The sequence below is a fragment of the Saccostrea cucullata genome, unplaced genomic scaffold, assembly GCF_032062105.1.
Source record: "Saccostrea cucullata isolate Sc308-1 unplaced genomic scaffold, CSIRO_AGI_Scuc_v1 ctg15628, whole genome shotgun sequence".
Classification (NCBI taxonomy): Eukaryota; Metazoa; Mollusca; class Bivalvia; order Ostreida; family Ostreidae; genus Saccostrea; species Saccostrea cuccullata.
Genome location: NW_026918511.1, coordinates 1 through 12,500, shown reverse-complemented (window position 1 = coordinate 12,500; position 12,500 = coordinate 1). Strand labels below are relative to the sequence as shown.

Here is a 12,500-nt window from a genome sequence, read left to right as displayed (position 1 = left end):
CTCGCTAATATCTGTAAGCTGCAAATTACTAGAACACATTATTTGCAGACACATTCTTAAACATGCAGAGGCCAACAAAATACTCACAATGCTGAACCACTGATTAAGATCATGATATTGGTGCGAAACGCAGCTCATAACAACAATGAACTATTACTTCAAAATTATGACCGGGGGCATCCAAACAGACTTGGCAATTTTTAGACTTTTCAAAAGCCTGTGACACAGTTCCACATGAAAAGCTGCTACACAAATTAGATCAGTATGGTGTTAAAGGAAATATCCTCCAATGGTTTAACACTTTTCTTACACAAAGGAACATGAGGACTGTAGTCGAAGGCGAGACGTCGAAAGAAATGCCAGTTGGCTCGGGAGTGCCTCAGGGTACTGTTCTTGGACCCCTTCTCTTCCTCTGTCATATAAACGAGTTGCCCGATGCTTTCAGCTCACAAGTACGTTTATTTGCTGACGACTGCCTTCTTTACCGCCAAATCAAATCATTTAGAGATCACCAGATCCTTCAAAACGACCTCAATGAACTATAGATCGGGGCCCAAAAAAATAGGGCATGCGCTTTAATGCAAAGAAATGCTATATCATGAGCATAAAACAAAAAAACGAACAAGTTCTACCCCTTTGGGATAACCACATACTAGAACAGGTGCAAAAAAACCCTACCTTGGTACACAGATCTCATCAGATATGAAGTGGTCTACCCATAGAAGTAAGTTTCACGAAAAGTCTACTAGTCTACTCTAAGATTTCTGGGAGAAATCTTAAGCTGTACACAACAATGTAAAAAACAGCCTATATTTCCATGGTTAGTCTACTTTGGAATATGAGTCTATAGTCTGGGATCCATCCCAACAATCAGACATCGATAAATTAGAAAGAGTGGGGGGAGAGTTTCCTTTCATCAAAAGAGACTACCGAAGTAGAGAGGAAGGATAATCAACAGAATGGCCACACAACTAGAATTGCCACCTTTTAGAGGACAGAAGGACAAATGTGCGACTCATAATGCTATATAAGGTGGTAGAGGGGTTGGTGCCGTGGCTGCCAACCCAAAACTTTCTGACAAAATCAAAACTAAAGCGTCAAATTAAATTGAAAACTTTTGATAACTGCAAGACTACAAACATTCTGAGAAAAAAAAGGCAAAAACTGAACTCTAAGTGTTTTGAAGTGGAAAAGGAAAACAAAACAGTACGAATCATCGTTCTTTTTTTGACACCATCATAGAGTGGAACCATCTACCCGACCTCATAGTGTGCGCGAAATCTGTCGAGGTATTCAAATCCGCCCTCGACAGCATGTGTCAATAAGTTTCCCGGGCACAGCTCTCTCCCGGGTTCCGTCTTATAAAAAGCCATTATTGGTTACTTTGACATAACTCTACAGATACAGATAGTGCATTGGTTTTTGATTTCAAAGAACGTTGCCATGGTTATAAAAATAGAAATTTCTGTGAAATTACTTAAATTATTTAAAAAAACTACTCATCCCACAGTTTTAGTCTGATTTCAAATAACTTGGCACACAAGTAGACTACATTAAGATACATAGAATAGTGCATCGGTTTTTGATTTCGATAAACGGTGTTGCCATGGTTATTAGAAAAAAAAATTTCTGTGAAATTCCTTTTAAAAGTTTCCCCTCTTACAATTCCGATTCTTTTTTTTTTGGGGAAATTTTGGCAATTTTCAACTTAGATTTTTGGCCATATTTGAATATAGCGATGAACAGTTTGTCAGCACAACTCCTTTTAAACCGCTGCACAAAATTTCGTCAAACTTTGCAGACATTTAGGACACGCTTGGGGTATGTGAGCTTTCACATTTTTTCTTTCATTTATCATTAGCTCGGATAGAATAAGAAGACATTTTTTATATATTCCTTACTGAAGAACCCAATCATACATTTCCCCCTAAAATAAATGCATCTTTTGATTTTCATAATTTTCTCAACATTTTGTTTCAGAAATTTGAAGTGCTTTCACTGTACGCCTTGAGGATGTCATCCCAGTTTATAGCTGCAGGTCTGCAGAATAATGTTGTAGGCTATATATTTATTTAATCTTTTACCATATCAAATACTACTATATATTATAAAACAATATAACGGTAGAGATCTGCAGCTACTTAGTTCTTGGCTTTACTCAATACTGAAGGTATTGAACAGTTTTGTCGCGACGAACACATTGTAGAGCGACAACTTAAATAATAAGCAAGTATTCCCGGATTCATTTACCAATAGCTAAATTGCACCAATAATAAGAGAGAGAATTTAATATCTTTCAGGATGTGTTTATTATTTTGATTGAAAAAGTAGAGACTAGATTAGACACAATTATATTACTCACAATATAATGTAAATATTGACGTTTTGTTAATTATATCACTTAATTGATGAAGGTGGCTGGTACACGCGTATGTATAGAAAATAGCTTAAGATTTGTTTTAGTAATTTGTGGCTCGAAATAAAAAAAGTCCATATTGCCACGAAATTTTAATTAATAATGAAACTTTTTGTTTTTTGTTTTTTTTTTTTTACATAAAAAAGATAGCAGAGGATGCTATTCTTTAATTGATACTGGAAGATAGAGAAATCAACCCGCTTCTAACCTATTTTTTAGCTCTACTGGTCAGAGACCAGAAGAGCTTATGCGATAGTAATACATCTGGTCCGTCCGTCTGTCTGTCTGTCTGTAAACAATTTTTTTCAAAATGCTACTCCTCCTACAGTTTTGGTCCGATTTCAGTATAACTTGGCACACAAGTAGACTACACTAAGTTACATAATTCTGTGCATCGGTTTTTGATTTCAATAAACGGTGTTGCCATGGTTACTAAAAATAGAAATTTCTGTGAATTTTTTTCAAAATGATACTCCTCCTACAGTTTTGGTCCGATTTCAATATAACTTGGCACACAAGTAGACTACACTAAAATATATAATTATTCTGTATATCGATTTTTGATTTCGATGAACGGTGTTGCCGTGGTTACTAAAAATAGAAATTTTTGTGAAAATCTTTCAAAATGATAATAATAATAATACTTTATTTAAAGAGGGTAACCCGATTAGTGCAATGCACTAGTCTTCCTCGGGGCCCTCTAAACACATTCACAATAATACAACATTAAAAACATCGTACAATATTATAATAAATAATACAACGTGACCTGAAAAAAACATGTACATATACAGATTGATTCAAGAACATGAAATTATATAACTTTTAGTTTCTACATGTTATAATGAATTTTTCTACATTTTTACGAAAAGTTTGTACAGTTGGTGAGAAACGGATATGCAAAGGTAATTTGTTCCATAAATGAACTCCAGAATAATGAAAAGAATTTTTAAATTGATTTGTTCGATATTTTGGTAGATGAAGGTCATAGTTCGTTTCAGATCGTAGAACATAACTATTAGAGGAAATAAATTCAAAGGAGTCTCTTAAATATGTTGGTGCCATACCATGAAGTGTTTTGTACAGTAATACATATTTATGAAAATCAATTAACTCATAAATGGTCAGCCATCCAAGTTTTTCAAATAATGGTAGTGAAGGGGCATCATAAGCTACATCTAAAATAATCCGGGCTGCCCTTTTTTGCAATTTAAAAACTCTATCTATGCCAGCACCTGGCGCATTACCCCAAATAGTAAGACAATAATTCAAAGAAGGCAGAATGTATGCATTATAAAATATTTTTCTCGTGTGTAAGGGAAGAAACTTCTTAATTCTGCGTAAAGTATACAATTTATAAGTCAAAGATTTACAAACTGAGTCAATATGATAATTAAAGCGCAATGAATGGTCAATATGTACTCCCAAAAGCTTTTCAGATTCAACATTTTCAATTAATTTGTTTGACGCATATAAATTTAGTTCAGGGGAATTTATTCTTGATTTTCTCTGTTGAGTTCCCATGAGCATACATTTTGTCTTGTTGGTATTTAACACCATTTGATTTTTGGAACACCAATTTTCTATCTGACACAAATCAGAGTTTAGGGCATTTTCAATATCTTCTACATTTTTATGATATGTATGTAAGGTTGCATCATCAGCAAACATATCAATATCTGTTCTATTTACATGTAGAGGGAGATCATTTATATACAATAAAAATAATAGGGGACCTAAGATAGATCCCTGGGGCACTCCTGCTGTGACGGGCAAAAAATCAGAGGAATATGTACCTATTTTTACACACTGAGACCTTGAGGTTAAATAAGATTGAAACCATTTAATAGCCATTTGGTCAAAGTGATATGATTGAAGTTTACTTATAAGAATATCATGATTAACCAAATCAAATGCCTTGCTAAAATCGATGAAAGTTATGCCTACTAAATTTCCTTGGTCCATAGCTTGTAGCCAATTATCTGTAAGTTTTGTTAGAGCCGTTTGACATGAGTGAAATTATCGAAATCCAGATTGTGATTTAAATAAGAGATCAAAGCTAGAGGTAAAGTTACGTATCTGATTGGCTATGTGTTTTTCAACTAATTTTGATAATGTTGGAAGAATGGATATCGGTCTGTAGTTCCCTGGATCTGCGTGGTCGCCATTTTTGAAAATAGGAGTAACTTTTGCTTGTTTTAAACGGGATGGAAATACTCCATTAGTGATGCTAGTATTTATAAGATGTGTAATAGATTTGCATATAACATTTGCCGAAAGCTTTAGAAGACGAGGTCCAATCAAATCTATACCGGCCGACTTGTTTACATCAAGTGTATTCAACATATTTAATACTTCAAACTCACTTATATGATTTATACTGAAAACATTTTCTTTCCCTAGTTTAGTTTCTGTAAAACTATTTAATAATTCTGAATCAAAACTTTCTACTGACATATCTGCTAATAATTTACAGGATATTTCAGTAAAGTGTTTGTTAAAAATATCAACAATATCCTGTAAATCTTCGAAATCCGAACCATTTTGTGTTATACGGGTAGGTGTGGAATTTTTTGAATCTGATGCCAATTGGTTTAAATAACTCCACATTTCTTTAGGACTTGAACTATCTTCAATTGCTGATTTGTAATACTTTGATTTGGCTTGATCTATTAATTGTGTCACTTTATTTCTCCAAAATTTGTAATTTTCTGAATTTCTTTGTAGATGGTATGTATCACGTAAATGTCTAGCATCATTTATTTCCTGAGTAAGCCATTTAGGTCGAATTTCAGTCTTGACTCTTTTAGTTTTTACTTTGGCATGCTTGTTAAGAATATCATTAAATAATTCATAAAATTTATTCATGATCTCGTTTGTGTCTTTTAGCTCAAGAAGTGAGTTAAAATTTGCATTTTCTAAATCTCTTAAAAACTCATTTTCATTGAATTGTTTAAAATCTCGATATTGGATTTCAGTATGTTTTCCTCTACGCTGTATACAATTAGTTTTCCGTGTCAAACATACAGGGTAGTGGTCAGATATAGCAATAGGGGGTACATTTGTTTCACATATGTTTTTCTGGTTTCGTTGTATAAAAATGATCAATTAAGGTATTTGAAGTACTTGTTATTCTAGTAGGAACAGTAACTATCTGTGAAAGTCCAAACTCCTCTAAAGCAGATGCCCAGTATTGTGGGGGGTCTTTCATTAGATCAATATTGAAATCACCTGATAAAATTATTTCAGTATCGTCACAGCAGGAGGCACAGTTCACCTCCCTTGCTAGGTCCTCCGCCCAGCAGGAGGGGGCAGATGGTGGACGATAAGCAGAGCAATAAAATATAGGTTTTGAATTTTTCAGATTTATCTCTAGCCAGATTGTCTCAATGTTACTGATTTCTAAATCAGCTCTACGTTTATATGAAATTTCATTTGAAATGTATATTAAGATTCCACCACCTGCCCTTAGTAAACGATCTTTTCTTTCAAAGACAAAGCCCTCAATATTCAATTCAGAGTTGCCTATCTGCTCAGTCAAAAATGTTTCACATAAACCTAAAATATCTAAAGTTTGTCTGTTTTGAAGTAATAGTTTAATTTCATCTTTTTGGGGGATAATATGACGAATATTTAAATTTCCGAATCGTAAACCTTTTTTTACCAATCCAAATCCTTGATTTTTTTGTGTTGTTTGAATATCATTGTTATGGGTCAGAGGAACCGTTTTCTTTACTTGTGAAACAGAATTGAATGAGCCTGGCATAGGAGAAATGACAGTAGTTTGTTTAGCTGAACTAGGGCTACTTTTAGAATTTGTGATCGATTGATTCTTACATTTAACTTGTGGTTCTCTTGTCAATTTAGAATTTGTAGAGTTATAACAGTTATCAGTATCGTCACATAAACATTGAAAGTTATTACATTCAATACAAATAATGCTAAGGATAGAAAAAGAACTAGAATTTGATATAGATTTAGTACGGTTGTTTACGGCTACGCATTCTTTGCCTGATACCTAGAACATGTAAGGACAGGATTTCGTCTTGTGTCCTAATTCCCCGCAATTCCAGCAATCAAGCTTTCGTCCGTGTCTACAGTGGCGCGATGTGTGTCCGTGTTCACTGCAGAAGTAGCAAGTCACAGACTGGTAAAAACTTGCATTGGAGTCCGCTATGTTTCGACCGGAATTTCCCCGTAGAATTGAAACTTCCCTATTAATCCGTCTGAGTAGCATCGACGTCCCCTTGTCTGAGAGATGAATCCCATCTTTCCAATACTGAATGCCCTTTGCCTCCTTGAATTCACCTTTGTCGGAAATAAAGAGAGCTCCATACTCATAACAAACATATTTAAACATGATACTCTTTCTACAGTTTTAGTCCAATTTCAATATAACTTGGCACACAAGTAGACTATACTAAGATACTTAATTCTGTGCATCGGTTTTTATTAGGTCACCTGAGTAACTCAGGTGACCTATTGCTATCCGTTTTCGTCTGTCGTCGTCCGTCGTGTGTTAACATTTGAACATATTCAGCTTCTTCTCTGAAACCACTGAACCAATTTCAACCAAATTTGGTATACAGCATCTATGGGTGGAGGAGAACAAAAGAATGTCATGGTCCCCGCCCCCCTGGGGCCTGAGGGGTGGGGCCAAAACCACTAAAATTAATGAAATCTTTAAAAATCTTCTTCTTTACTCCTGGACATCAAGCAGGCAAACTATAGGCATGAATGTAATGAGCATTGAGTCCTCTACCAAAATTGTGAAATTCATGGCCCCAGGGTCAGGGGTTCTAGTGCTAGGGCGGGGCTCTATAGATTATAAAGTGAAAATGTATTATTTCTTTGAAAATCTTCTTCTCTGCTCCTGGGTATTAAATACACTAACTAAGCACATAGTTATGATGAGCAAGAGTGCCTCTTCCAGATTTGTGAATTTCATCGCCCCAGGGTCAGGGGTTCTGGTGTTAGGGCGGGGCTCTATAGATTATATAGTGAAAATGCATTATTTCTTTGAAAATCTTCTTCTCTGCTCCTGGGTATTAAATACACAACTAAGCACAGTCATGATGAGCAAGAGTGCCTCTTCCAGATTTGTGAATTTTATGGCCCCAGGGTCAGGGGTTCTGGTGTTAGGGCGCGGCTCTATTGATTATATAGTAAAAATACATTTATTCTTTGTAAATATTTTTCTTTGCTTCTGGGTTTTAAGCCAATGATCCAAGTATATATATATTTATGATGAAGAAAGGTGCATCTAGTAAAGTGGTTTTTAATGCCCCCAGGGTCAAAGGGGGGGGGGGGGTTGGTTACATAGCCTGAAAATAAATTAATGCTTTGAAATCTGGTCTTTCGTATTAATCAATCATTTTATGATAAAATTTGCAAAATTTTGAAATATATGGCCCTGGGTCAGTGGTTCCTTTGGGGTGAGGTGCACAACTGGTTATAAAGTGGAAGTGCATTTTCTCTTTGTTACTCTGATCTACCTCTGGGTATTAAGTAAATAGTCTATAGTAAGCATGCTAAGTTAATAATTATGATAAGCAATGGTGCCTCTTTCAAAATTGTAAATTGTGAATTTCATGGCCTCCGGTTTAAACACGAACCAAATTTAATTGTTTGAAAGTTGTTGCACAATACTCAGGTGACCTATAGGCCCGTGGGCCTCTTGTTTTGATGAGCGTCAAGGATCATTTTTCTGTTTATTGCCGTTTTAAAGTTTCAAGTCCCAACTGCTACTTTTCTCTTCCTTTGTTTTATTAAGTACAAATTAGTAGAGCTACAGTCTCGACAGAGACTTCTGGTTTTCAATAATTTTCATGTTAAGAAAAATCAAACAAAAGTTCTGCTAAGCGGGACATCCCCTCGAATTTTTTTTCCTATGTATTATTACTTCTCTTTCGCACTCGCTCACTCAAACACACAAAAGCGCGTTACTATACTCCCTTGAACTCCGTTCCCAGGGGCTAATTTACACGATTGTAGGTACTTCAAAAGACATGCCTTTGTACATACTTACTTATCTTAATGATCAATGCCAAAAAAATTTAGAAATTCATAAGCATGTACCTTTCATAAAACGTTGCGTTTTAGTTCACCTGAGAAAAAGTTTCAAGTGAGCTTTTCTGGTAAAAAAAATTGATCGTTGTCGTTGTAACCATTTCACAATTCCATCTTCTCTAAATTTACTAAGCCAATTTCAACCAAACTTGACACAATATAACTTTTGTAAAGAAAAGCATGTTTGTTCAAACGAAGGATATACACCCTCTTTTACTGTACATAAGAAAAATCTTTAAAAATTCAAAACTGTAAAACTGTAGCATTCTGGTTGAGAAAATTCGGACATACAAACGAGAAGCTACAGATGTAATTATTATAACAAGCTTATAATGTAACACCTGTATCGTCTTTCAAATATATAGAAGAAATAATGATGCCGACTCATGCAAAAGAGACGTCAGAATTTAAACAAATTTGCATTTTTTAAAATATATGAAATAAAAATGTTGTATGATTTTAATGTGAAAGAGTCTTACTGAAATATATACAATTTGTAAGGTTTATATTATTTGTTGATTATAAAAAATAAGAGGCCTACGGGCCTTATAGGTCACCTGAGTATCATGTAATAACCACCAGTTGTGCACCCCTTACCACAGGAACCACTGACCCTCGGGCCACGTATTTCAAAATTTTGGAAATTTTATAATAAATTATTTCATTTCATCATAAATGGTTGATTAAAACAAAAGAGCATATTTCAAAGTATTAAATTTTTTTTCAGACTAAGTACCTCCTCCCCCTGGGACCCCTGATCCAGGGGCCCAAAAATTAATCATTTTGGAAGAGACACGTTTCTTCATCATAAATATGTACTTAGATCATTGGCATAATAGGATTTAATGTTATTTATTAAATCAGTTTATCTGAGAGTCAAACACAGCATGTTTGTTTTGTACCAATTATCTCCCTTGATCGTGTCACGTGATTGAGACACCACACAGCAGCCGACAAATGGTAGTCTGAAACGCAAAAGGACAATCTGGAGAAAAACACTGATATTCTTAGGTTTGTGTAATTTTCTCAGTTAACTTTGCTGATAAATTATTGTGCATAAAACATTGTACCAGTTTTCATGCAGCATAGTTGAGGATTATATCAGATTTGGAAAGAGGCTCCCATCCGCATGTAATCTGGTACATGTAATTACCATGCCGTCAAGCATTTTAATAATTTAATATCAGTTTTAAATGAAAGCTTATTTTCATACAAATTAATGTTTTGCTCTCACTTTATACGCTAGGTAGAGTACAGAAAATGGATTGTCCTACTAAAATTGTTTGCAAATTGCCCCCCCCCCCTCGGCGCCTTCTCTAAATATGAACTTAGATCATTGGCATAATACCTAAGAGGACAAAAATGTTCAAAGAATTCATGCATTTTCACCATATAATCATAAGAGCCCCGCCCTAATACGAGAACTCCTGACCCAGGGCCCCTGAAATTCACAAATTTGGAAGAAGCATCCTTCCTCATCATAACTATGTACATATTGGTTTAATACCCAAGAGCAGAGAAGAAGGTTTTCAAAGAATTATGCAATTTTACTATATAATCAATAAGGCCCCGCCCTAACACCAGAACCCCTGACCCTGGGGCCATGAAATTCATAATTTTGAGTCATTTTTTTTTATCATAACATTGTACCTTGGTTAGTTTATTTAATATCCAGGAGCAGAGAAGAAGATTTTCAAAGATTTAATGCATTTTCACTATACAATCAATAGAGCCCCACCCTAACACCAGAGCCCCTGACACTGGGGCCATGAAATTCACAATTTTGGAAGAGGCACTCTTGATCATCATAATTTTCTACTTTGTTAGTTTGTTCAATACCCATGAGCAGATGAGAAGGTTATCAAAGAAATAATGCATTATCACTACATAATCTATATAGCCCCGCCCTAGCACTAGAACCCCTGACCCTGGGGCCATGCATTTCACAGTTTTGGTAGAAGACTCAATATTGATTACAATCATGCCAACAGTTTGACTGCTTGATGTCCAGGAGTAAAGAAGAAGATTTTTAAAGATTGCATTTAGTGGTTTTGGCCCCACCCCACAAGCCCCAGGGGGACAGGGGCTATGAATTTCACAATTTTTGTTCCCCCTACCCATAGATGTTATATGCCAAAATTGGTTGAAATTGGCTCAGTGGTACCAGAGAAAAAGCTGAAAATGATCAAAAGTTTACGACCGATTGACGACGTACGTCTGACGTAAACAAATAAGATTAGGTCACCTGAGTTTACTCAGATGACTTAGAAATACTATATATATATATATTTATTTTCCAAACTCAGGTGACCTAAAAATACTATTTATATTTATTTTTCTGCAATAGCTGCGACGTTAATTCCCGTACTAACAACCAAAGAAAGCAATTTATTGTTGAAACTATTTAACGCGTAAGAATATAACAAAAAAGTTCAAACGAAACACACTTTCAAGTTTTTTGTCAAGACCAAGAAAAAATTATTTAAAAGATACAATGTAAAAGTAAGCTTTCAAATTATTGAAATAATGTCTGTTTTATTGTATTGTATAGTGATTTTTCTTTCACACTTTTATGCGAACGCACACCATCTAAAAATTGATGAACTTGAAAAACTATTTGAAGTAGGAAAAAAAAAACAACAAATAAACACGAAACAAACAAATAAACGATTAAAAAGTCTTTTTATTATCGTTAGCCTTGATACAAATATACATAGGAACATCTTTTCGACAAAACAAGAAGGGTCGTCTTAAACGGTATAAAGACGACCTCTAAATGGAATGGAGAATTTTCGTTGAATCTGGATGCTTGCCGATTTTCTAACTTTATATCGTTTCATTTCCATGTTGGATGATTCATTTTCCTGAACCGTTTGCAAATAATTGTCAAACAGGAGAGTAAATGGACATTTAATGTTTAGACCTAATTTTGCGCTGGTCTCAGTGAAAAGACAAGTTTCTGGAACATTTGCCCATGCTTTTTCTGTGGAAATTCTCCGGGTTGATTTCATATCGAGTTTATTTCCAACCAGTACTATATTGTTGAACCATTGACCTACAAAACATTAACATGATATACATGTACGAACGAAAATCTGAGTTATAAAATCTGAGGTAAAGCTTAGAATTTAAATTTAGCTTGTATTTCAAGTTTAAATATTGTCCATTGGGTTTACCAACCTTTTAGCCTGGTGATTTCTTTACATATGACCTGGGCCTCTGTGTACGATTGCTGGTTGTCTACTGCATACATGACGACAAACGCGTCTCCCGTCTGGATGTACACTTCTTTCATGGAAGGAAATTCATCCAGATTACTGATATCCACAAACTCCACTCGATGATACAGCCCATCTACAAACACATCTCAATATTTATTAAATATATAATTTTTCTTGAAACAGTTTGAAGAAGCTGAAGATATTTTTGAAAACATTTTTTTAAAATTTTACCTGGAAAAAGGATCGTTTTACTGTGAACATCTTTGGATACGTTAGACTCTATGCCATGTTCCGAGGGGGATTGCAAAAACGTATTCAGAAGTGTTGTTTTTCCAACTTTAGTTGCTCCCAGAATGACTACTCTCAACACCTTCATGGTTTACTCGTAAATAAAATTTTACAGACAGATTGTCTTATTTATTACAGATTCTTAATTAACGTTCATTAACGAGCTTGAATTTGGTTGCTTGAATTTAAAGTTTTCACCAGAAATTGATAATTATTTGTAAACTAATAAGAAAGACGCGAACATGACATTTTCGTATTCGTATTTAGAAATTATGCCTGAAATCGCTTGGTTTAGGCATTTTGTGACGTAGGAGTTTATAAATATACTTTTGAATTGTATTTATCATTAGAATATATCAAAGAACTTCATTGTCCTCTATTCATATTCTTAATCCCCATCTCCTGTAACGAAGTTGTTTAGGTGGCTATGATAGAAATTCCTTGTCCAGACTGTCGATTTGTTTGTTTGTTTTTTTTTAAATTTATTAAAGGCTTTAATTGTCCTC

At 34.7% G+C, this 12,500-nt stretch overlaps 1 protein-coding gene across 1 annotated transcript; it reads right to left on the bottom strand.

Annotated features, from left to right (window-relative positions):
• Positions 1–11,310: 11,310 nt before the first annotated feature.
• LOC134267355 (GTP-binding protein Rhes-like) lies at positions 11,311–12,082 on the bottom strand (the record flags this gene model as incomplete). The annotated part of the gene is made up of 3 exons (XM_062749578.1): positions 11,938–12,082; positions 11,666–11,839; positions 11,311–11,540 (listed from the first exon to the last, which is right to left on the bottom strand). Coding segments are annotated over exons 1-3 (549 nt in total), but the record flags the coding sequence as incomplete, so codon positions are not given.
• Between the last annotated feature and the right edge of the window lie 418 nt (positions 12,083–12,500).